The sequence below is a fragment of the Heliangelus exortis genome, chromosome 15, assembly GCF_036169615.1.
Source record: "Heliangelus exortis chromosome 15, bHelExo1.hap1, whole genome shotgun sequence".
Lineage (NCBI taxonomy): Eukaryota > Metazoa > Chordata > Aves > Apodiformes > Trochilidae > Heliangelus > Heliangelus exortis.
Window position 1 is genome coordinate 4,542,789 of NC_092436.1, and position 27,186 is coordinate 4,569,974.

The 27,186-nt window shown below is 41.4% G+C and overlaps 1 protein-coding gene across 2 annotated transcripts in view; it reads right to left on the bottom strand.

Moving 5' to 3' along the window:
• The window catches only part of ADAMTS2 (ADAM metallopeptidase with thrombospondin type 1 motif 2), a 170,428-nt gene that overhangs the window by 54,329 nt on the left and 88,913 nt on the right, over nt 1-27,186 (bottom strand). Inside the window, exon 4 of one of the 2 annotated variants that reach the window (XM_071758671.1) lies at nt 2,854-3,065. In XM_071758671.1, the coding sequence (XP_071614772.1) occupies nt 2,854-3,065 (212 nt within the window). Of the gene's footprint in view, nt 1-2,853; nt 3,069-27,186 lie in introns of both variants that reach the window. The other variant, XM_071758670.1, reaches the window with a different exon arrangement.

A 27,186-nucleotide genomic window follows, 5' to 3' on the forward strand; every position in this document is an offset into this window, starting at 1 on the left:
AGGATCCCTGGGAAAAGTTAATTAAGGACAACTGCTCACATGAAATCAAGTAAAGTTGGGAGAAACAGCCATGCTGGGGCTTGCTTCTGGGAAAGTGATTTCATGCCTCCAGGAGCTTGGGTATAGGGGAGGATCCACCTGGGATTTATTACATTTTTGGAACCACAGAAATGCAATTATTCGATCACCCTCTTATCTCCAGAAAATACTTCCACTATTTTAAAAATTTACTTATTGTGCATTCTCTGATGTTATGCTAACTGCCTTGTTACTGTATGAAGCAAATTGATTACATCCATGAGAGCAGCAGGGTACACACAATCTGATGGTTATGGTAGGATCAGCTTTATAAGACAGCTGGAATCTTTTGTAGCTGTCTCTTCTATTTCAGCTGCCCCTAGACCTACAAATCCAATTAGAAACATACTGTCTGTATGTGACCTCTAGAAGCTACAGACCACAAGGCTTTTTATATTGGGCCCATTTTCTACAAAAAAAAAAACCCAACCAACCAAACCAAACCAAACCAACACAAAAAAACTACACACTGAGGTAGGAGAGAGGACAACTGGGGGTCACTGTAGGAATTTCAGCAAAGGAGACCAAAGCAATGGTCTAGAGAGAAATATTCCATATCTAGTGAGAAGAGCAAAAGCTGGAGGAGCTGCCAGCTGGAGTTACACTGCCAAGGGTTAGGAGAAATTCTGCACTGCAATGTCCCTCATCACAACATCTCCAGCACTGCCTGGTATCTGCAGTAAAAAACTCCTCTTGCCTGCCTGTACAGGAGTAACTCCTGGACAGCTGGAAAAAGGACTGGTTACCATCATCCAGCCCTCTGCTAAAATAGAGACTCTAAACAGCAGCTGACTTTTGAAGAAGGAAAGAACAGGACAACACTTACGACTGCCAAAGGCTGCCCAGAACCTCCTGGAGAGGCCTTGGGGATTTTGATCTCCTCACATTTTGGACACAAGGCAAGAGATACATCTTCAGTCTTCAAAAGACATATTTCTACCTCAAACCTCTCAAAAGAACAACTAATGCCTGTGCCAGTAATTGCCTGTGCTACAGCCCTGTGGGTACAGTTACACAGACTGCACTTTCTAACCCACTTGCAGAGACAGCATGCATAGGAGTTGTTATTTCTTACAACCTGTGTGTTGGATGGTTTGCTAAAATTAGGAAAAAGTATATTCCAGAGCTGGAACATTTATAGCTTCTTTACCATTACTGTATATTTTAATTCTTAAAAATAGATTTAAGCAAAGTGATAGGTAAAGAGTCCTGTTTAATCTATTTCAGCCTGTTTGCCACATTCCAGGTTTGGCCTGCTTGGCTTGTTAATTTAGAGATGTACATAAACATCTGTTTTACTGCAGACTTTGCTTTAAGCCTCAGAGGAAACAAACCACACAAATAAATGAAATTCACTGTGTCATTTTTGTTAGAATACATGTATATCCAGTCATCAGAATAGACAGCAAATACCCTATAATGCTAATGTTAGTGCAGATTTTTAACTATTTACAATGCTGTTCTAAAAAGTCAATGCAACTGAATTTATATCACACCAGGGATTTTCTTAAATTGTACTCCACCTCTTATTGAAAGTAAAAAAAGCCCGTGACATTCTGCACGTTAGTTAAAAATGTAGTAAAGAAAGAAAAAAACAAATTTCATAACCTCAAAAATACATCGTGCAAAAAACTAATCCCAAACAAATGTACCTCATAGCCTGGATTTCTGTCCATGTATCTGCCTCTATGGTTTGCAATGCCAAGAAGTCACCTACAGATGCTCATCCTCTTGACATGACTGTGGACTTCAGCAGCCATACTGCACTTGGCAAAAACACAGCAGACCTGCAATTTTTTACTCAAAAATATTTCACTACAGACACACATTCACTGAAACTGAAGTTTTTACAGAGTGTGTATTATTGGTAAGACAATACTGTTCCAGATGAGAATGGGAAGGAAGAAAGTAATCCCCAAATGAGCTCCCTATCAAAGGTGCTGCCACTCCCTTCCATTTTTTGTTGAGAAGAATAAAATTTATTTTGATTTTGATCTGTAACAGAGACAAATTTCCAAAACTTGATTTTTTTCCCCACAATACAGAGTCCTTGATTGCTGATTAGGGTATTAGAGGGCTGCTGTGACAGCTTTGCTGATGTTTAGTAAGAAAAAAATTGTTCTTTCAAATATAATACTGTGTAGTGTCTCCTTTCATCACTGCTGCACTATGTAGTCTGTTGCACAGACAATGGTTCTGAAGATTAAATGTTTAAGCAAGGAAACCTAAAGATGTTTGTCATGGAGTAAATACTAAATCAGTTTAAGAAAGTTCAGTGATAATACTGCATTACATTTTACTGCAGGGTGGAAAAGGAGTAGGTAGGTGGCCTGGGATCTAAAGTTGTTGTTGTGGAATCAAAGAATGTAACTGAGTATTTTAAAGCTGTATAAGCCAATCGAAATTTCTAATAGAACCTTATTCGAAGACAGGTCTCCAAACCATGTTTTTCAGCAGGAAGCTTAGGTTAGGGGAATATACATCTAAAACAAAATGCCTTGCAAGAGCCTGAGCCCCTGACCCTGTGCCCCCATCCACCAAGGCACATTAGCAGCACTTGCAAAATGTGAAGAGTCCCACAGACAGCTTCTACCTTGGCCCTTTTTTCTTCTTTTCCTTCTCCTCTTTTGGCTCTCTGAAAGTGGCTGGAATTTTCCTCCTAGAATTATTTTATCTCCTTGATGAGAAAAATCTGTTATATCTTATTCAAACAGCTAAACCAACCTCCATTTCCTGTCCTCTCCCGGCCCCTCAACAACATGGGGTTGTACTCACAATATTCATCAGGGTCAGCAGGTACTTCTGAACATGTTCTTTCCCATGGAATTGAACAACTGAGTCATCAACCCCCAGAAGGACTTCAATGTTGTAATCATCATCATCATCATCATCTGCCGCGTGCCTTCGGGACCTCTGCCTCGATCTCAGCACCTGCCCTTCAATCAAGTCCAACGCGCTGTCGAGATTGTCCAAATTTGTGAGGTTTGCTGCTGAAACCAGACAAACAAATGAATTATCAGACAAGAGGGGTCCGGGCAGATCTCAGCTAAGCTGGTATAAATTTAAAGAAATGGGGTTTATGTTCTGTGTGTTGGTTAAACAGCGATAGTTTCGCTTCGTGTCGATTTAATTTTACCTAAATGAGAGAGAAATCTGACTCCAGAGATTTTTGCTTTGCACTTAAAGCATTACTTTCTACTAGTAATAACAAATACAAGCCCAAAAGTATAGCAAGTCATCCCAATGTCTTGATGAGCCAAATGATGCTGTTTGCAGCAAATTACTTGTTGCTTTCAAGTACTTGTAACAAAAACACCATTCAGTGGTCTTGTGCTACCAAGGATATCCTCCATTTCAGAACCACAATTAAAGACAGACATCACACTTCCAAATCTGATCTTACTGCCCACAGAATCTGATTTCAAGGCAAGCATAGCTGCCAATATAAACCTTTTAGATCCAGGCAGGTAGTAAAAAAACAAGCCCTGTTGCTCCAACACATCAGTGCCTTTCCTTCATACAATTCAGCAGTAGCAACGTGGATCCTCTTCGTTGTGGATCTCTCAGAAACAAATGAGATATATGAAATTAATCAATTTAAAGCAACATTCAGTGATTTCTTAAAGCTTTTCATTCTTCATTTCCACTTTGTCACGTCACTTTGCGTTACTGTATGTCAAATCATCAGACACAAGAGTAACCAATCTAAGGGTTTCTAATTGTGCTTGTGATGTGAAAAGCCCATTTTGTGACAGGATGGCATACAGTTAATGCAGCACAGAGGTACTAAAAATTATTGTGAAAATATGGAATCTTCACATTTTAACCCTATAGAATAACAATTATTAGGATTAATATAATAATAATAATAATTATTATTATTTGCATTGCAAGAGGCCTGGAAGCCCTGAGAATCTCTTGATTTTAGAGAATATCAGGAAAAAACTTTCTCAGAGAGGCGAAGAAAGGCAGTGAGAGTGTTGTGGATAGATTAAAGTGCTTAGTTCAGAGAAACATAATAGGAAGTAAAGGGAGGAAGCCAAAGCCATCACCTTCAAAGCAGAAATAAGAAACAACTCTTGGAAATGTTTCAAAAGTGGATCCTCCATCTTCATTTATTGAAGTTTTCACATCAAAACTGACTGCTTGGGAAGGGATGAATGAGTCACCAGACCACTGGGCCCATTACAAGGATGTCTGTGCTTTTACCTTAAGACTGCTGCCTCAGGCTGCTGTTTCAGCAGCTCCTGGGCAATGTGCAGCCTGAGCAGAGCCCTCCATGGTGACAATGATGTACCAACCTCCCCAGCCCTCACCTCCGTGTTCCTTCCTACCCCACACTTTAGGCCATGCCCTGTGTGGTGAGATTCTTATCTCTGTACCTCCTAGATGAGATCTTCAGTGGAAGGACTCAAAGACATGTCTTATCACTTGTCTTATCACTTCTCCACCAAGCTCCAAGCACATCCTTGTCATGAAAGCCACAGCTGGAGGCCACCAGACTGCACTGGTGGAGCTCCCATCCCTCACCAGATGGACAGAAGCCCCCATGCAGTAGCCCTACATCCCCCTGGAGTCACAGTGTCCTTCTCCTGGGAGGGCAGCATTTAATACACTTAATAAGCACAACCACCGTGTTCTCATTGCCAGCCTCAAGGCTCCCAGCAGCTTCTGCTCCTGGGGCTGCAAGTTTTTAAAAATTAGTTTGGTCAGAATCGATGATCCAGCATGAAAATTCACTCTTCATGCAGAGCCCAGCTGTCGCTCCCAGGTTTGCTATGGAGGAGGGAGAGGTTTGGCCTTGAAGCAATGGAGAGAGCTCTTTATCAGAGCTCAAAACCTGCCAAGGAGTCACCTTCAGCTCTCCCTATGGTTTGCTCCACTGGGAAAACTTCAGTGTTAGTCCTTGCTAGAGCCCAGAAGTAATTACCACAGCAGCCCCAGGGGATCTGCTGTGGGACTGTTGGGCAAACAGACATTCATGATCTATAAGTAATCACAGTTACTGTAAAATCTGACTATAAATCTTCAAAGCTCTCTAGAAAAGGAAGGCTAGGCTGGCAGGGGCTGCAGGTCACGTCCTCTCTCTGCTGCTCACCCAAACCAGCAGCAATCAGCAGCAAGGCCAAGGCTGTCAAAGCTGCTATTGCAGAGCATCCTTGCTGGGCAGGTGGGGAGAGCTGATCCCTGTGTCTGTGGCTGGGCAGCTCTGCTGGCTGGGAAGGCTCTTGTTTTGGTGGACAGGCAGCTGTCAAGGTGTCTGGAGCTTTTGTGCTTTCTTTTCTTTCCCTTATGTGTCAAACTGAAACTAACTCCTAGTGCAGCATCTTTATTCCTGCTGTGAGCAAATCAGCCAGAGGCAGAATGAGATCCTAGCACCCTGCACTGCCCATCCTGTGGTCAGAACTGCCTGGATTCCCCTCTTTGCTCTGTGCTTCATCTCTGTCATGCTAACAACCCTTACAGTGCTGCCAGTTCCTGAGAAAAGTTATCAGGAGGTTTCCTGGGAGTCATTTTGCTGCCAGCGGGTGCCAACAAACTCCTTTAAATTTTGCTTGGATTTTAAAAATTCCCCATACCCACATTTACCTTCAGCTCCCAAGTGTCACCCCTTCCAGACAACAAGCCCCTTGGGCACTTGAACCTCTGAGGCAGGGACCTGATGTTCTTCCCAGCAGAGTGAGCTGCACCAGCTCCAGCTGGTGCTGGAATCATTCCAAGACCAGCAGCACAGCTCAAAACTTTTACAACAGTAGCTGTAAGATTTTTGATTCATATCCCAACTTCTGACCAAGTGTCTTTTCCCAGGAGTTTCTCTGGGACAGGCAGGGATACCTACACATGGCCTGACCACACATCCCATGGACTTCTCCTCTGGAGCTGCTCTGCCTCTCAGTTTCCTGGGTGATCAACTGTTGGGTTTCTTGGTCCCTGCTGTGTTATACCCATGTTGGATTTGCAGCAAATAAAATTAATACCTGTATCTTTCTGCAGAGGAAGTGAAACAGTTGCTTCTTCTGTAAATGAGAAATCTGTCATGTTTTGACATGTCTGCTTTCCTTAGCTCACACCAATAACTTTGTTGTATCATTGTATTGCTAACAAAATGCTAGAAAAGCTCAAGAGAAAAACTCAAAGAACTTAGTAAGACACCAAAATTCTCCTTCACATTTTTTACGTTACCTTCCTTCTGATCACCCCTGCAGTTTGCAAAATAACATCCCAAAAATCATCTCAAACTGCAGTGTGCTTTACTAAATCATCCTAAGACCTCTCCATCAGATGTTCATTTTCAGCAGCTTTTGCCAGATCAGTGCATCAGCCACTAATTATTGGTGCCAACTTTGTTCTCCATCTCCCAAGAGCAGACTCTTGGCATTTGCAGGGACTAACAATAGCCTGTGTTGAAACCTTCTCCTTGCTTCTGCTAGGAAAAAAAATCACAATTGTGAAAATTAACCACTGAGAGACAAGGTGCTCATCCATAGTAAATCAGGACAGCAGCACTGTAACTGGTCACCCACAAATCCCTCAAAATACTTCTTTTTTTCCCTAAAATAACCAGAAACTCATTGATATTTCAGTGATTTTTCTGCTAAATCTGCAGAGAGTCTACCAGAGAATAAAAAGTGCTTATGTTGGTGATAGAAGGGAAACCTCTGCTTCTGGCTTAAATATAAAACCCAGAGCCAGGCAGCCTGGCTTGTGCTCCTGCCACTACCAGACTTTCCCCACAGTGCTGGGAGATGCAGAAGGCAGCTGAGAGCTGGGCAGCAAAACTGCCAAGAGAAAAGCAAGAGAAAGGATTCTGCCTGATGCTGCAGCCTGGGGTTTCTTGGGTGTCCTCTATTTTTGCTTGCAGTTAAATACAGGCAAGTGATCCTAACTGCTACTCAGCTGCAAAGTCCTAGTCCTTTGCTGACTCAAGAAGCAGACAATGTCCCCAGCTGTGACAGTCCCAGTGACACATTAATATATGCACAATACATCAAACCCTAAGGAGGAGAGGTCTTTATACCCCAACGGTGAAAACTGATTCCAGCATTATATGGCACACAAGAGCCCTTTTCCCAAGCAATGTGCAACATCCCCATCTTTTACCTAATCTGTCCCACTTTTCAATCCAGTATTTCAATTTTTGTATCTGGGTTCTACCTGAGCTTCCATGTTTGCTGCCTGGCTCCAATCCTCACCTCTAGGACAGGGAAAATTCACACTGACACCATCACCAGTTTTGCCTTTGCAGGTCTTTGGAAGAATTCTGCATCTGTGACAGTTTGTAATGTCTGCTAAGACCTTATTTTCTAGGAAATTTTGCCTTGTTCATTATTCTTTGATACCATATCCTTCACAGAAACCTAATTACATGACATCTCCTGATCCTGCCTTACCCTGGTGGCAGGCAAAGCTCAAACAGATGCTCTGGGTTACTGAAGCATGAACATGCTGCCTGCCACGGAAACTGCCTCTCCCTGTTTTTTCTGTGACTCCCTTTAGGACATCCAACAAAAGTACAGTTACTGGCTTGTGATCCTGTTTTGTATTTTCATGATCCCTTTCAAAAAGGCTCAAGGAAACACAGCTGCACCTACAGTTCTAAAAGAGTCCCTTTTGAAGCTACTGCATTTTAATAGTACCAGCTTTAGAGTTCCCCAATCTCAGAGGGGCAATATTGTCCTCATAAAGCAGTTTTTTAATTTTTTACCTCCTCTTTCTGGTAGGGGAAAAGGAACTTTCTGGCAAGCCCAGAACAGAGACCAGGACAGGCAGCTGGGAGACTGAACTGCGTGTCAAGTTCATAGCCATCATCTGCAGCTTTGTCAGCACAGCAACTCACTGGAATTTCTTTTCAAATAAGAGTGTGCAGCATTCAGGCCAGCCAGCCACCATTTCAAATGCAGCTTGTTTGCTTTTGTGGACACTTCATCTGTCACGGTGGGAGCAGACAAACACCTGAGTCGACTGCTGAACACTTTCTCTGCAGCCTCCCAAGGATCAGCACTTCTGTCTTGCTTTTTTTGCCACTGATCTCCTTTCCTGGGACATAATCCTGACGGGACTCCCAGCTCCCCATTCCTTCATGCGGCATGATGCAAACCACTGGTGTTTTTTTTTTTGTTGCAGGGTTGTTTTGCTTTTTAACCTCAGTGACTCCAACTGAACACCAGCTGGAGCCCATTGGGTTGCCTTGGCACAAATATCTGCTCCTCCTGCACTGCGACAGCGTGGAAGGACAGGACACTCACCCTGCTGAGTGGCACTGCAGCTGGTGGCAGTGCCACCCCCAGCCAAAGCCTTGTGATCCCAGCATAGGCGTGAGGCCACGCATGGCTTGGTGCTGCAGACACGGGAGGACCAGGCTGTGTGGCAGGGCAGCAGAAGGAGGCAGGGTGGCCAAGCTTTAAGCTCTTCAGCTTCCCACTGCTCAAGTACATCTGCACCTCTGGAAAAGTACCAAACGCCCTCGACAGCTTGACAAGGAGCTGCTCTTTTGGGAATCGCACTTTAAATCACAACTCATCTTTCTGCAACGCTCCCTGCCACTCCTCTGCTGTAGGCTTCTGTTGTGTCTGTCCTCTGTGATCAACTCACTCCTCAATTAGCTCCCAATTAGCCTGTTCATGTATTCTACCAAACCCCTCATTTGTCTTCCCTGGTAAATTGAAGCCCAACCCGTGGAATCAACAAACAGTCAACAAATTTTGTTTCTTATCCCCTGGCTATTTTTTCTCCCATTTTTAAGTTCCTCAGTTTGGGATTCATTTTTCATTCCAGTTGCACACAACGCTGATGTGTTTTGTTCATTTGTTATTCATCTGAGTTTTTATTTTTATTTTTTAAACTTAATTCTTCAGGGCTTACAGCTCTGCTCACTTTTCTCTTTGCTTTCTATTTTGTTTTCCAAATGCCCTCTATTTGTCAGTCTTCTCCCTCCTTAACCATCCTTCTCAGCTACATTGATCTTTCATAATTTATAAATCCCCTTCCTGTACTACTGTCTGCATTTGGACCCTTCTGCTATAGATCATTCACAAGGAAACTGGGTAAATTCAGCAAAGTGTATTAACATGTAAGGGAGCTCCTGTGAAGTGAAAGCAAATTAAAAATGGCCTAAAGAGAAGCAAATGACAGAGAGTACACTGGGTACAGGACACAAAAAGTTAGCCCTATTTATAAAGGCATCCCCAGGAGGGCACTGCCTCAGCACAGTTTTATCTTGGAGGTCAGTGTTCATAGGTAAACCCTTAACCAAGGGCCATTATTGCAGCACAGCTCTCTTTGGGTGTGTGTTCAAATTCCTTTTCTTCTACTTTTTTATATAAACCCAAAAGCAAGACCACACTAGCAGTCTAAAGACCAGGCATGCACCAGGCATCCTTTCCAAGGTTATGAGTCCTCATCCTGCCCTTATCTGCAAAGAAGCAGTAACCTAATAAGAAACTTTTGGTCTGCATGCCTTGCTAACCATATGATCTCATTAGGAGCTCCCTGCCTCTTAGTTTACAGTAATGCCATTTCTGGTCAAATCACATTTTAACACAGAGCCTGCTCCACCCTTTATCTGTCCAGGGGAAGTTTGCTACAGGTGTGGGGATGAGCTGGGCTGGGTGCTCAAAAAAAGGTCTGCAAGAATGTCAGCAGCTGAGCTCCCGCTGGAATGATCTGGTCATGGCATTTGAAAACAGGAGTTCAAAGTATTTAACAGAATTTCAGCTGCTGTATATTTGGGGCATTCTAGAGTAAGTGTTGTAAACTTGAAGCAGACCAGTTGTCCCATATTTGCAGAAAGAAAACACATTTTTGTGAACACCCAGGCACAGTCACTGGTCCCTTTCTTGCAAACAGCACAGTGACTTTGAACCTCAGGACATGCCCTGCCTGCCTGAACCAGTTATAGGGAATTACCAAAATGGCAAAATAGATGCGACCTTTCAAAACAAAACAAAACAATAATAATAAAAAAAATTGCCTTTTCCAAAGGATAAATCAATTAGCATGGTGACAATGGCCAGGTGAATGCTGTGGCAAATAGCCAGGCACTAAAAATAACCACAGAGATGTTGCCAAGGAGACATTTTCTGGTATGTCACAACAAAGAGAAAAGGGATGACAATACTAAAAAGAAAATTTGAAAACTAAATTGATCTAATCAGGGCCACAGTCTCACGGTGAATAGCAAAGATGAGCAATAATTTCACTGTTAAAAAAATAAGTGAGAGCAAGGTAATAGGATATTAGAGGTTGAAACATTATTTTACGGAGTTTTTTGCAAAATGGTGAAACATACTGTGTTACAATTTTAACTTTCATATTGCAACATAATAGTCGAAAAAGGGAAATCAAAGGAATGGCAAACCAGCCAGGCAAAGCAATCTGTGGCACCTGGTTGAAACCAAGATCTCTGAGAACTGAACCTAAGAGTTTTTCCAACAACAAAACTTACGCTTTGGTAAATCTTCAGCTATCAACCTTACTAATATAAACACAGGTTTCACAATTTAGCACCAAATGAGCAAGATGTAGAAGTAAGCTCAAAAAAGGTGCAAAAAAGCTACTCTGTAGAGAAATTACGTAGCGGCCAACTTCTAAGTTTCACTCACTTAATTGCTTGCATCTGGGAAAATGAGTATTTTGGCAAGTCATTCTACACTGGCCTGTATTGCAGAGCCTGTGACTTGCAAAACATGAAGGCACTGCCTGTTTTACCCCAGCCCCATGGGCACAGAGAACCCAGAGCTGCTGCAGGGACACTTCTCCATCCCTTGCAGGCCCCCAAGCACACATGTGCACCCACACCAAGGAAGCTTTGCTTTGCAGGACTCATAAGGGGCTACAAAGCCAGCTCAGTGCTCTGAATCTCATTTGCAGCTAATGCATAATTAATTAAACTGCAGAGTTCAGCCACACCTCCACCCAGGCATTCAGCACAGAGCCACAGCTCCCAGAGATCCCACCTGAGGTCCCACATGCAGAACCTCTTCCCTTCCCTTTGAGCAAAGGACCAGAGTCTGACCCACAACTTGCTTTTCCCAAGAAGGTTTTAACGAAGTGTTTATGGGCTATTTGAGGCCACTGAGATACACAAATGCCCAATCCATATTCCAAGCATGGTTAAATTACAGCAAATTAGCATGTTAAGTAAGCTGCCTGCCTGACCCTCTGGCTCTGTAGGTGACAAGTCTAAGAATCCCACTTGCATTTTTAACAGAATGAAATGCCAAACCATGGTGCAGGGGCTGAATATAAACAGGTTACAGGAGATGGCAGTTGTCTTTCCCTAAGCCAACTATTTGCAAGAAGGGGAAGTTGAGTTTAATTACGGTTTAACAAATGTTAAAATATGCACAGGTTAAAAAAAAAAAAAAAAAAAAAAAAAAGTCAAATTCCCCACCAGGGCATGTGGGGCAAGAAGAGGGAGAAAAAACAGGAAAATACATACAACAACAACCCATCATTGGAAATACCACTGAAAAATAATGGTTGGAGCAAATATGCATCTTTCAAATGCTGTTTAGCCATAACTGCAGGACAACAAATACTGCCTTTTGTACAAATTCAAATTGGAATTATTCCATCCTTTGAAAATGTGCATACCCTTTTATGAAGTATAAAGTCTCACAAAGTTATAAATGATCCAATTAAATGTTTTCAATGTCAAGTATAACAAGCACAGAATAAATCTCATCAGTGTAAATAATCTATCACGCAAATGACAAAGCTCACAGCTCCTGTTCTATGTAATCATAATGATCTTTTCATTAGACAAAGTAAACAGGCTGCTTGTTCCACTTTGTAAAGAAAAGCACAGGAAGAAAGTTTTCCAAACTCTAGGGTAAAAAATATGTGCAACTTGAACTACCTTTAAATTCAATCAACTTCTTGTACATCTCAGAATATTATGCTAGAGATCAGCAGTCAGTAAGAAAAAGTGTAAATTGGAGATTTATAAGAAGAAAACATAATCCAGGCACTCTGAGCAATGGAATGAGATGTACAATGCCTTGGCTACTTACACAGGCAGGATCTGAATCAGAGCAAGAAGGAGTTATAATTCCACCTATGTTTTGAAAATATCCTTGTTGCTAAATCTGCTTGGACTTTCTGCAATAACAAAACCAGCTGCAGTTGATTAGAGTCTGTAAGAAAGACAAAGCTAACTTGGAGGACACAGGAATTTCTTAAATTTCAAAATGACAATAAAAAGGCCTGAAAGAGAGAACCAGTCTCTGCGAGGTTTATTCCCAAGGCATTTCAAAAGCAAGGGCAAAGGCTTCTTTTGTCATTTGTACAAGAGCTTTGAAAGTGTCAGGTCCTACAGAAGGCAAACTGCTAAACATTGCCCTTCCTACTGTGATGTGTGGGTTGCAGGTGAGGTGCCAATGACAAGGAGTGAAATGAGATGCTTCCAAAATGCTGCACTTCTGTACCAGGGATGGGGATGAAGGAAGGGAGGGAGGAAAGAAGCTGGATGGATGCATGGATACCAATACTCTCTGGGGAGAGGGCAAATCAAAAGACAGAAGTGGGAAAAACAAAAATGCAAAAGGGGAAAGTGAAAAAAAAATCCCAGGCAATCTCTGCTGTAGTTCCCTGGGAAGGGGAAGCCAGGGCTGACTCCCCAGGCCTGAGAGCTGCAGTCTCTGAGCAGCCCCCGAGCTCCAGGGAGGGCAGAGATGAGAGCAGAGTTTTGCAGGACAATCCATCTCCCCAGCACACGTGGGCAGGGCTTTCATGGTTCTGTTTCAAGATAAATATAGCATTAATATCTGTGGGCTTTAGAGGGATTAGAGACAGGTCAACATGTAGTTGTTTAGATATCTGGCAGGTCCAAGATATTTTTAATTCCTTTTGGGTCAAATGGACTTGAATACTGAAAATTTTTTCAAGTGAAGAAACAAACAAACCCTTCCCCTTCATCTGAAATCCAGTTTTACTCACTTGATGTGAAATCAAGCATTACAAGTCTTCATTCAGAGAATGGTTTAAAAACACAAAATATTTACAAGGAAAGAAGGGAAATGGTTTGTTTCAAACCTACTGTCATGAAATTCATTGACATTTTTAGGGTTTTTCTTTCTCCATCTGGGTGAAGTTCAGTGAAAATTCAGTATCTTTTCTGACCCAAAAAACCCCCTAACTGCAGGTGCCAAGCTTATAAAGAGTTTTCATTTGCCTCTTGCCACCTCCCATTCCCCTTCCCCCAAGAGAAGAACCATCATCTGAGGACCTGTGTATTTTTGTGGGATTATTCACATATTATTGATAAGCAAGCTGCACCCAGTGCTGTCTGACTTGTCCTTCAGATTGGCTTCCAGCCTGATCAAACTGAGGTCATTTGTCTCCTAAATGTGTTGTAGCTGGTAGGATGCAATGTGCCTTGGTGGGCATTAGAAAACTCTTCTACAGAGACAGATCAGAGCCACTGCACCTCAAAAAAAAAAAAGCCTTTCAAGAATTATGTAGCAAGGAACTTATCTCCTGAATTAAAGACAGTGTAATCTTTGCCTGTCTAAATAAGGCTTAAAGTGGTAAGAAATTACATTTGTATTCTCTTTGAGAAATGTTATAAAATTAGTATTGAGGATTATTCTGCTTTTATTCCAGAGAATGAAATCTGACTTTGGAAAGCAAAATACTCAATGTCCAGTAAGAAGGCCTGGGAAGCTTTTTACATATGTACATATGCATATAAGTACATAAACAAGCATTAATTGCTAAAATTAAAGTACTATGTATTTTAACAAGGTACAGTGGTGGTTGGAGGGTTGGTGGACAACTCGTTTGTTAAGTAACATTTCCAGTAGACATATTTTTAAAAGGAGCCAAGTCCACTGAAAAACTATTTTAAAAATAGCAAATTGAGACATTATTTTTTTTTAAATTAAAATAAATTATCTTTAAATGGAATTTTAACTGATGCTTAGTTAACCCAAACTGATGCTAAAAGAGCTAGACAAGTCAATGGCTGTCAGAGAAACAGGAGAAGCTGTTAAGGATAAAACCAGACAGTTGCTCCAAAGCTTCAAGTAGTTTCTGCCTCCTGAACCAGAAGAATGTATAAAGACCATTTAGCCTCTAACCTGGTACTTCTGCAGAGTAAATGGGAAATGTCAAAGCCAACACCAAAAAAACCCTTTCAAACTGCCTTACAAAGCAGTTCCTAAAGCAATCAAGAAGTTAACTGAGAGCTCTTCTGACATCTTGTATGGGGGAAGCAAGGCTGGAGAGAAGAGTTGGATCTTTTAGAAGCTGAAGATGACACAGTTTGGGTGTCAGGGTCTCTTCAACAGATTGCTGCAAGTTAAGAGCACAGCTTCTACCTGTCTGAGCAACATGAAATCCCAAACACTGCCTCCTTCAGCTCTAGGATCTGTTCACACAGATCTGAGATGATAAATCAGTGCTGAAAAGTATTGTTCCTGCAAGTCACACAAAAACCTGTTTACATGTCCAACAAAAGTGCTGTTCAATTATGAAATAAGAACAAGACATAAAAGTACCACAACCAATAAAGACTCTGCTTGGCTTTGTGCCCTGGAAGCCCCTAGCAATTATTTTGGACTTGCAGGACTCTGCATTATCTCCTACAGTGTGGGAGCTGGGAATGTATTTATTGAAGCTGACAGTAATCAATATGCAGCACTTGCTCACTGGTTTCAATGATATTAGAAAAATGATGTCAGCAACTGCTACTGTCCCATGAAGCTTCAAAGAAAGCAGAAATTTGGAGGTATCCAGGAGCTCTCATTGCCTGGTTCTCCAGCCTATCTTCATCAGAGCCCCAAGTTGCCATTAATGCAAAGTTTTTCCATTTAACCATTATACTTCTTTCAGGATCAGGGAATTTTTTTTCATTTTATTTATTTTAAATAAATAAATTATTTTATTTACTTTTTAATAATTAAATTTTTAATTTAATTTTATTTTATTAATTTTATTACTTTTTCAATCTTTCCAATGTATAATCATCATGTAAGCAGTTGATAGCAACAAGCCTTTTTTCTTTTTTTTCCTGGAGCCAACTGCTTCCCCAAACTTCTGCAAATCTCTGCCTCCTAACATGAATTTAGCCCAGCTCTGTAAGTGGATGTAGCATAAGGAGCAGACAAGCTGAATTAGGCTTCCGATCGCATGTCTAATTTATGTACAACTGCAGCAATTATGGATGCAAATTAAATAACTGTGCAGAAAATGGGTTTTATTAGCCATAACTAAAACCCAATAAAACTCAGTAGCTCATGCACATCTCTGCACTAAATGGGCCTCTTTAGAATGCCAATTAGAAATGTGAGAAATGACCGGGATTTTCTGTTTTCTAATCTGAAGGAAAAAAAAAAAAAAAAAAAAAAAAGAGAGAGATAAGCTGTCAGAGCACACGTCTTTCTCCCACAACAAAACACACAGGAACTCTAATTGGCACTTTCAGAGCAACACATAGTTTTACAGACAGCAGTTACATGCAGCTTTTAAACACATTATTTATATTCAGTTTTCCATGCCTGACAAAAATCTCATCTAATAAAACCATATGCTAAATGTAATTCAGCTTCAGACGAGGGTTACTCTGACTGCCTGGCAGGCTGGGATTTAGAAGTTTAACCTCAAAGCTGAGGAGTACAGCACTAAACTTTGCAGCCTTTCTGACATTTGGGAGACTGGAGGCTTCTTAGCTCCATGTCAACTGGGTCCAGGGCTGTGAAAAGCCTCTCTGGATGGTTTAATGCTGAAACCACTCAAATCTTCTGTCATTCAGACTTAGCATGAGTGCTGCCATGTCTAAGGAGCCAGTGCTAACCTGCCAATTTGTTTAAAAGCAATAATAAAAAAAAATTGCTCCCATTGAATCAAGGTTAATCCTCCTGCACAGTTCTTATTCAATTCCCTACTCTGTACAGATGTAACACAAACACCTGGATGAAAAGTTGATCCATATCACAGTGTGTCTACACTGTCCATTTGCTTCATTCCTTCCTTAGCACCAGAGAGGGAATTTTCCTGGCTGGCTGCATCACACACACGTGAGTGATTCCCTCTGGCTCTGAGCAGGAACACCCATCCTGGTCAGCACAGGCTCCCTGGTGTGCTCCTGCAGAGCCACCTGCACATCACAGGTCAGAGCACACCCCCCTGCACAGCACTTCCAGCTACAGCACAGATAATTCCCACTGTACATCACAACACCTCTTTCTTTCCCCACCCAGCTGAAGGCAGAGGCCTGACAAGTGCTCCCTACCTCCCTGGCCACATCCCAGGCAGGGTGGCATTGCCCAGGTCCCTTCTCCAAGGGCAAATGCCAAGCAGGGCCACCCCTGGGCACCAGGATGAGGCAAACACCCAGCTGCTCCATGGGGCAGGCAGCAACACCACAAGGAGAACAGGCAGGTAACATTGTCCCTTTGTCTCCAGGCTCCCTCAAACGTGGCTTCCAGTGATGCCTTCTTCCCCCACTGACACCCTCAGGTGCTCCCCACTTCCTCAGCTGTCCCACTTCATGATGAGTTATTTGCAATGCATCATCCTCCCCACCACACAGTGGCACAGGTGGAATAAGATCAGCAGGATCATTGTTATTCCTGCTCTGCTTCCCCAGTGGACCTGGTCCTGCACGCAGTGTCCTTCCTGCCCTGAGCTTCTCCTGCCAAGCCACAGCTTGGACACTCATTCTGGATGCAGAAACCACCTTCAGAATTTAAATATACTACATCTACTGACTTCCCCTTATCTCTTGTGGCACTTATATCTTCAAACAACTCCAGTAAATTACTTAAGCATGACCTCCCTTGCCTGACTGTCTGCCAGGTAGTCTTAATTAAACTGAATTCCCATCCACACTCTCCACAACACTCAGAGGAGAGGTTTCCAAGATTTGCTCATTTTGTGCATTCCCTTGGATCATCTATCATTAAACAGCAATAACGATAAGCCAAATGAAAGACAAGAATAGTTTCATATCTGCAGAAAGACAGCACTCAAAAAATAAATAACTAGAAATCAGTTGCTAGACTTGCCACTATATCTCTCCCCAAACAGAGATCCTGAGGTGCTGAGAACTTCACAAGAGCTACTGAAGTAGATTTTCCAACATTATGGTGATGAATATCTGGATGATATCTAAAGATGTGTTCTGTAAAAGTCTTATCATAGGAACAATTATTTAAAATGCTAAAGCAGAGGGTGGCCCAGAAATACTGATTCTGCATAGGATTTAAGTAATAGGAGCACAAACATAGACTGATATCAAAGGCATTATTATAATTTGATAATTATTTTTATTATGTTGCAGTTTTAGATTCAGATGTTCCAGATATCATTAAAAGCAGTGCTCCAGAGAGCAGGACACTCCATGTGAGATAAGTGAAGTGCAGCCCAGTAAATGCATGGGTACATCCATTTTGGATTTGGACCTTGTGCATGAAACTGATGTGAAACCACACACAAGACTTGGAATTGACATCTGTGGTTTGTGGGCACCACTTTTATTACACAGGCAGGATCCAGAGTTACTGCAGTCCTAAGACCTATTGAAAACTCTAGCTAGAAGATGTGATTTTCTTACACTGCCTATAATGCATCTATGTTAAAAATTGATAAAGACTCAGATGCATTTCTCAGTAAGGAGGGACAAAAATGAATACTACATGCAAGAGGTTTCTGTGCACCTGACTTTTAGACTTGTGAGCAGAATACCACACACAGTTACTTTGCTTGTGCAGCATCCCCAGAAGTCAGTGTATCACCCAATGCCATTGATCCCTGCCAGGTTTTGCAAGGTCTAGAGCACAGTTCCTACAGAAACTTGCCAAAATAGAAATCCTTTTAGTCCTTAGCTTGAGATTTTATTAAGATTCACTTAATCTGCCTTCTTAAAGTACACTTACAAAAGCAAAAATGATCAATAACTCCACCATTAAATTGCATTACTTTGCGTAAATAATTTGGGAGAACACATTAAGTAAATGAATGCAGAATCCTTGAAATCTCCATGTAGTAGGACAACAACTTTAAGAGTAAATCTCTCCTAGAAGGAAAACCAGCAATTCAGACAACTCAATCTACAAGGCTACTTAGGAAAACCAGAAAACAAACCATTTCATACTGGAACCAAATGGATTAAAAGACACCAGCATAGCCATTTATATCTATTACAATTTTTTTGACAAAAGAAGTTTCCAATTTCAGGAGCCAGAGTAGGTGAAGCTTTAAGCACAAAGAACTCATTGATTCAATATGTCTGAACAGTTTAATTCTGAAAAATCAATCATTGTGCATTTCCTCCAACACTTCTTTTGTAGCATCCTCCTGTACAATGTTTTATTGTTTATTGCTAAAATAGAATCAGTGATTCCACCACTCTCACCCCTGCTAAATCATTACTTACTGCTGCATGGCTGCCCTCCTTATATAACAGGATAGCTTGGTTTATTATGAAGAATATTATTGTTAAGCACTTCTCAGTTGTGTTTATAGTTGGTGGCTATTATTTTAATAATTCTCTGTTTTCTTTAAATAATTTGCCTTGACCTACCTGTGTCATGTCAAGCTCTTGGAATCACCTCTAAGGGAAAGGGTCATTTTTGGTTTATGGACTATCCCCAGGCAAAAGCCAGAAGCTATAAACATGAATTTTTCATTATATTAATTGTCCTAGTTTAACTATGCAACATGACTCTTCAAGATAACTGATACAGAATTCTAATTGTGTGTGAAATATTCAGTCTTTATAAGCCCCCTTCCTAACCTTTTTTATACTGAGGGAGCTTCTGCCAACAAACACTGCTCTTAGCTAATGTACCACTTTCTTTGTAATTCTCTTTCCTGACCTTTTATTTTGACATTTTCACCTCGTATATTAATTTCTGCCTGCCCTGAATACTGTAGCATTATAATTACTTACATATAAAACCTTCATCACATCTTTCTTTGGACTTTGTTAGAAGATGCTGTATTTCAAATAACAGCAAATTTCACATTAATCAGCTGGCCTTTCAGAAGAACAGGCTGCCAGCAGCTGGCAGATGATCCCAACCAGAGCCTCTGTGCTGCTGAGACTGGGGCTGCTGCTCTGGGAGAGCAGCACGAGGAACCCAAAAGCTTCCCAGGCCTCCTCAGCACCTGTGGATACGTCCCCTGCCTTGGACTCACCCAGCTTTGGGGCAGCAATTAATTAGGCAGGACCTGTGCACCCTGCCTGCACATCCCAGGAGCCCCAGCACACCAGCCAGCATCCAGACAGGCTTAGGGGTTACCTTTCTCATTCTGCTCTCTATATTAATGGATATAATGGGTAATTAAACAAAATTTTCCAGTGAGTTTATTACCCATATCAAGGAAAAAACCCACATAAAATATACCTGAGGGTCTGCCCCAGTAAGGCACCACCCAGCAAACCGTGCTTGGGCACCCCTGAGGGCACCAAACAGCCCTGCCAGAGTCTGAGCTGCCTCACTGGACAAGAGGACACCTGTCCTGTTGGGTACCCAGCTTCAGCTGCTGTTTCTTATGGTATTTCTGATGCTTTGGGACAGAGATGAAAGTCTCCAAAATCCCCAAGTGACTGCAATATCCCATACACCAGCGTGGATCTCAGCTCCACTGTCTTGCTGGCTCCTGTTCCCACAGCACAGCAGTGTGTAAAGCAGCATCTTTCCAGAGCCAGGCAGCTGTTGGGATGACAACCCACAGCAAGCAGGATTGAGATGTAATTTCCCAAAGTCCCAGCCTAACCTCTTTCTAATCCAGTTCCATAGGATATAATAAAAAGCAATTTTTTTTTTCCACAGCAGCCACCTTCAAAGTCTCTTGGATGCAATTGCTTGAAGTACAACCCCATTCTTTTTGGGTTTTTCATCTTTCAGCTGCACTGAAGGAATTGTAGGACCTCTACAGCTGTCACAGATTTCTGATGCCTAGAGAGAAGAGTTTTTCAAATAGCATGTGGAAGCACTGCAGATGTTTTTGCATTATTCTTCCATCTTCCAGTCAGCCAGGGCCCTTAGTTCTGTTATTTACCATGGAGACTAGAGAAAAACTAATCCAAATATGTGGGTGAATTGAAGCAACCTTGTCAATAGTTCTGAGAAGTGGGTATGTGCTCAGTGGAGCAAGAGAGACAGAAAAGCACAGCAAAGCCATTTCAAACATCATAGAGTGTGAGCTGCAGTCACACTGAAACTATGTGCTGGTGGAAAATTGCCATGATGCTGTTATCCATCCCTTTATTTTAATAGCTAACAAAGATATAACTCAATTGTTTGCAGGCAGACACAGCTCAGTATTCTTCATGTAGAGGTCTAAGCCACCATCTAGTACCCTGAATGCCAAATAAGCTGAGACTCTGACATGCAGGATAAAATTACACAAAAAAGAAAAAGATGCAACAGCTGATTATACACATACTACATTTTCTGCAGTAGAAAAGTATATGGATAACACCACAGGGATGCTCATGGGTTGCTCAGCCCTCCCGTTTCCCTTAAGATATTTCCCATTTCTCTCCTTTCCTCTTTTCTTTGTGCCCAGCTTAATGCTAGTCCTTAAAAAAATCTCCACTCCAACATTTACAAGCACGTTTTCAACTCCTAAAACTAATAAGAGATTTTTGCCACAGTTTCACCCTAATCTTTGCAAAATAACCAAGATGCAACAAAGAATAGAAGCATTACTAAGCAGACATTATCTGTGCCAGAAATAATCCTGTCGCTGAGAGGACTGTGAGGTATTTCACCCCATATTTTTGCTTTCCAAGACCACCAGAACAGTGTTTTGTTAGTACACCATTAGCTCAACTGACATGTTCCTTTGTTGGCCTCAGATTCAAAAGGCAAGTCAGCTCAAAACTCCAACCAGGATCTTTGCTTCTGACTTGTTAGGAGGAAGCAGAGAGCTCACAATCAGTTTCCCACTATTTTTTAAAATACCAATTCAAATCTCTCTGAGAAGATTATTTCAAAGCTTGATTCCAGCTCACAGCAGATGCTCTTGTGGAACTCCTGGTAATGGGAAAAGAGCAAGCAACACAATGGCCATTTATCAGAGCACATTGTAGAAGAGAAACTTGTGCCCATAAAAGCACAGCCAGGCCCCTTGGGTCTGTGCAGACACCAGCACTGCTGTTTAATTGCTGGGAGCTGGATGAACATTCAGAATCCTGGAATACAAGTCAGTAAATTAAACAAGTGAAACTTCTCTCTTCTTTAACCATTAGAAGAAATTTTCAGCAAAATTCTGAAACCCAGGCCATGTGGATGCTTTATTCCCAGCCCAAGGAAAGAGTAACAAACTTTTCCAGGCTTGGCAAAGGACAAATCAATGAATCCTTTTGGGGGTTGCCGTGGGGGTTCAGTTGGTATCTGCAGAGTCTGGGGGACATTTCCCAAGTCTCAGCTGCAATTCCACAGGCTGGGCTCAGCTCAGTCTTCCACTTGGAGCAAAGCTCCAGCCATCTTCATAAAAAGTATACAGTATGTCATGGCCAAAGTTACAAAACTAAATTTCTAAGAATAGCATCCTGCCCTGAAAATGGAGAAGCAAATTTACTTTTTCACTTACAACTTTCAATTAATTGAGAAATAAGCCCTCCAAGACTCTTGGCACCAAGTATTGATCACATATTTGCTCTTTCTGACTGAACAAACAAGGTGTTCTCTTCAGCCTTCTTACTTACAAAGAACTTACATATTTTTATTCTTTTCGTTATCTTTTTATATTTATCTTTTTATATTTATCTTTTTTTTAATCTTTATCATTTTATTATTTTTTATTGTTGCCAATTTTTATTATTTTGTTTAATGGTTATGAAGGGACATTTTCCTCTGTTATTCTTCAAAGGCAAAGAGTCTCCACTTAGAAAAACTAAAGCAAACACTTCTAATCACACCAACCTCCTTTGCATAGCAGCTCAACACAGACTGATTGGCAGCACTATGGATACCATCACTGCTGCTGCTGCTGGAGATGATTTTAAGACAAACCCACCTCTTTAGGAAAAGCTGTGTTCTTCTATGTCCAGGACAGGTCATCAGGTGCCACAAATTATACCCTGTCATTAGCCCAACAGTTCACCCCTGTGCAGGACAAAGCCCTCAGTATAAGGAGCCACCTCCAGATGCCTGGAGAGCAGAGGCCCAGCAGGACACCAGGTTTGCTCTGCAGATCTGTCCCATTCTCCTCACTCTCTGCCATCTTTTCCAAGTACTGTTCTGAGCACAAATACACAATTTATGCTTCCCTTACATTTCTGTGTCTTTACTTGCTTGGATTTCTTTGAATTTAACTTCATGGTCACCTGTCCCTCATTTTTTTTACTCCTAATTCAGGGACAGTTACATCACCCCTAAAATGTATTGTATTTTTAGATTACTCCCAATTGTAATTTCAACATACATAGCTATTTTTTGCAGTATGTTATTACCAATCAAAAATTCTTTTCTACCAAAGTTGGAAGTAACTGGAGTGAGTTAAATGGCTGTTGAGAAAAACCAAGGCTCAGTTACCTAACCTGAAACACAGAAAGATGTTGTCTGCATGGCTAATGAGATGCTATTTAAAATCAGGAATATATCCTGTGCTATCCCAACCCCATATATTAACTAAAAGTTGGCTCAGTAATAACACAGGCATTTTGTTTTGTTTAGTGAAGGAATGGCCTACAGTTAAGTGCAGTAACAGAGATTGTATTCTGCACAGAGGGTAATGAGCCCAGGGAGAGGCATTTACACAGCCATCACCATAAAGCAAAGCTGTCTGTGTGAAGGTTCCTTAATCTCTGTTATGAGACATTTCCATTAAAACAGGTTTCATAAAGCCACAGGTTTGCTCTGCCAAAACCAGACAGCCAGACCTCATCAGCAAGCAGAGCCTCAGTGTCTCTTTAACAAACATGTCAACGAAATTGCATTTACCCAAAGACCAGCAGCAATTCATGTTCTGTACCATTTCCCAAGTCAGGTAACTGAATATGAAACTGTGCCCACAAACTTTGTTTTGCTATAGAAGCAGGGGATGAATTCTTCGAAGACCTGAATACTCATGAATCAGTTAGAAAAAGCACTCTGAAAGCAAATGACTTTTCTAGTTGCATCATAGTATTTAACAAGATCCTTAACACAGCCTTTATAGTAGGAAATGGTATACTTTTAAGAAATTTAATTAAGACAAGAATCAACAAGACAGAAGAGAGTAAAGACATATATTACTAATAGACAAAAGAAATATTCTAACACTTCTAGAAATGACACATTACTTTTGTTTCAACAGGCCCTGAAGGTCAGTCAGTCCGAATGAATTTGGGAAAAAGGGAACACATTAAGTCTGAAGCAGAAAATCCACTGCAGAGAACATCTAGACAGTGAATCTTAAATCTCACTCCTAAATCAACTGAGCTGCAGCTCAGCTGTTCCTGCCACATCCTCATGCTGGGTGAGACACAAGTCTCTGTGAGAAGAAGTCCCTGATGAGCTTGTCCCACCCTGGGGCAGAGATGCTCTGGGTAACCAGTACCATGCCAGGGCTGTTTGGTTCAGGAGCCAGGGATGTTCTGCCTGAGCTTCCAGGTGGATTTCATTAGCACATCTGCAGCAGCAGAAGCAGCAGCCAACCTTTTAATCTACTGATCTTAAAATACTTACAAAAGAGACTTGTATCATCACACCGTGGTACAGAGAGAGAGGATGCAGTCCTGGGAGGGGAGCAAGTGGAGAGCAGGCATCCCAGCCCAGTGCCACCACAATGTCCCCACCTCTGCCACTGCATGTTCTCTGAAAGTACCCCCTAGCTGTCCTCCACCTTTAATAACAGCAGATCTTCCAGCTCTTATTTGTTTCAGGTATGCTCTGAACACAGTTATAAAACATCTCAGCATAATCAAAAGTTTTGTGCCTGTTTTTCCCCATGGAACAGAACATAAAACTCCTTTTACTCATTTCTAATTCCACTGCCTTTGCAGACCTCCTGCAAAGATTCAGACACACTTGTGTTGCATTTTACCAGAAGGTAAAAGCTACAAATTCTATCACTTTGGGTGCTGTCTTCTTCAAACATGATTTATCAGACCCAGATCACCGTGAGGAATATTATGCAGGGGAAGAAGAGTGATAAATGCCATTAATGGCTGGCCTGGGAACACAGAGGATAATGAATAGTGTGGGACTCCTACCTCCTGGTCATGGCTTTAGATCATTAGACAAAGATATTGTTTTATGCTACAGAAGGTTCAGACACCATTCTTTGGTTTAATCTGTGAAAAATAGATGTAGCAGAGAAATAGACATGCAGTAACTAAAAAATAAGTTTTTAACTTCTCCCTTTCATCCATCCCTTTAACTTGTTCTTCCCTCTCTTCCCCTGCAAACATATAATTTTGATGTTGGTAGGGTTTTTTCCAAAGACAAAACACAAACAAAAGATGTCATATCATTGCTACTAAGCCTTAATCTTTGCCAGTCCTTGGTTTGACTCTCTCTAATTTCAGAAAAGGTCCTGAAGCTAATAAACAATTAAACCACAGAAGAAAGCCACCTGGAAGATATATTGCAGAAGGAATTAAACAGTGATTTATATTTTTTTTTTACTAAGCAGCAAGAAAATGCAGAAATATTCTGAGCAGTTTGACAGCTTTGGGACTCACAGGGTAAGACTCATGAATTTGGGGGCAATTGTATGTAAATATCAGTAATTTTGTATAGCTGTTCCAGTGAGGAGAAGAATACATAATGAAAAAAAAAATCTTAAAGAATAAATGAAGAAAGAAAGAAACTAAGGGGTGGTGCAGAAATCGAAATGTCAGAGAATGTCGCAGGCAGAGGGTAGGTATGGGAATAACAGATCCAGAGCAAATCTGCTGGAGATGTTAAGAGCTGGCAAAAGATCAAAGTGATAAGAAGCAGGAATGGAAATAACCTTTAATTCTGTGCCTGTAAGAGGACATGGAAAAAAAAAAACGTTGCAAAGGCCAGCCAAGGTAACATGGAAAGGGGCCTAGTCATGCGCTGGGAGCTCTGTTCATCTCAATCCAAACCTAAGGCTTTTGTCCTGCTTTAAAAAGTGCTCTGCTAAAACCATAGCACAGAAAAACTCTGAAACAAAGCTGAAATACCTCAGGGCTTTCTCAGTAAAGCAAGGCCTTAACAGCAGTTTTCTAACTCTTCAGACTTCCCAGCCTCTGTGAGGATGCGTTTTCACTCCCCTTCCAGGTATGAAGGTAAATTCTGTCCCCCTGTCCAGAAGGAAGGATATTTATGGAACCAGGTGTCCCTAGGTGACATAGCAGAGAGAACAAATGACCAAACCCTGCTTGTCCTCCCACCACCCTGTTCCACCTCTGATGAAATTCAGAAATTTGCTCATCAATGATGAAAACACCCAGCGCTACTGAGAAGCTGCACACAGCCCTGGCTGACCACTATTTGCTTATCAGGAAGACAAGAAACAAGTAGATTGTCTTTTTATTTGAAATCTGGACATTACTGCTTTCCTACAGAGCAGGTACAAACCTGCTCAGGTGCTTCATTCATGCTGGTCCTACAGACCCCTTGTTGGGTGCCAAATCCTCACCCTACTTGGCTTCAAAGAAGAGGAGTGGAGCTTTGCAAACGCTGATCTGAAAATGTAAACTAATATTTCTTGATCTAATACTGATGCAAACACCTGCCTACCTTTGAAACACCTGCTTCTACCTTCCTCTGCCCCGTACCAAAGTGCCATAATACTGCCAGGGAATGGCTGAGGGTTTTAAAGCTTAGCCCCAACCTAGAAATTCCAGCAACTTAACTTTACCAGAGTCACATTCCCAGTTTTGAAAAACTTGAGATGCTTCAAAACACTTGGCTAAAAGCTGGTGAATCTCAGAGCTTCTGAGCTGTATCTGAACTGAACCACAGGGAAAAACTGAGGCTTGTTCATCACTAATTAAGGGCTTAACTGACATTACCAATACTTAGCATATGTTCTTCCCTATTAGCTTCCAAGAACAACAACAGGCCCACAAGATTATTTTGAGTGTGAGTTGAAATAAGGTGAACCATACCTTAGGCCAACAAAGTTTTCCAGAAGGAACAAACACTTTGTTTACTCTGAAGTAATTTCTAAGACACAAAGTATTTACTCAACTTCAGCACACAGTGCCACTCACCAGCCACATTTCCAGCAAACTGAATTCAGCTTTATTCTTATTTCTTCACTTCAGAAATTTCAATTTGCTCATATAAATATGAATGGTGAGAAAAGATACTATAGAATATACACCAATAGTGCCCACTCTAGTAAATAAGCACGTATTTTGAAGTTGCAAGGTTTTTCCACAAGATAGCTGTATGGAATTCTGATGGTTGTAATAAGGCTGATATCCTGTGTGCCCACATGATGATTTTTCTAATACACAATATGCTTTACAATATACAATATAGACAATATATATTAATGATGGGAACTACCTACACAGAGCTCTATCAAAGACCTCAGAGCCTCATGAGGCTCTGTGGAGCACAGAATAAGGTCCACAGGAAAAAAAGCTAATCCTTAAGTGGATTTCTTGCCATATTATGGTCTAAAACTACACAGTGTTCACTAATGTCCTTATTGTAGGCACACATGGAGTTCCTGAGAACATGTTATGATGCTTTTGGATTTCAAGGTTTATATGGTCAGAGGCTCAGATGTCATTATTCACAAGAAAATAAAATTACAGAACTGTAAGGTGCTATGGAAAATGTCAAATGCAGTTCATCTCACTTTCACATAAGCTTTTCTCATAATTTCTTCTTCTTTTCATTTAATATTATTGTTTGGTATGCAGGAGAAAAAAAAAGGACTCCTGTTTTTAAAATGGAACAATCAGTTAATAAAACACAGTATTTATTAAGTTTTAAAAATCAATCTGGTTCCTACCAAAGTCAGCAGAAAATTTCATTGATTCCACTGGGAAACAGGTCAAGCCTCCAAATACAGACCAAAAAAGAAGGATTTCCTGCAAATGTAGACCAAGCATCCCACTGAAAAGCTTAAACCCATCAGGTGCCAGCTCTCCTGTGGATACCAGGCCGTGGGATGGGATGAGAGGTCTCTGGTTCAGGATCACCCAACTCCAGTGCAAGATGAGGGGCTCAGCTGGTT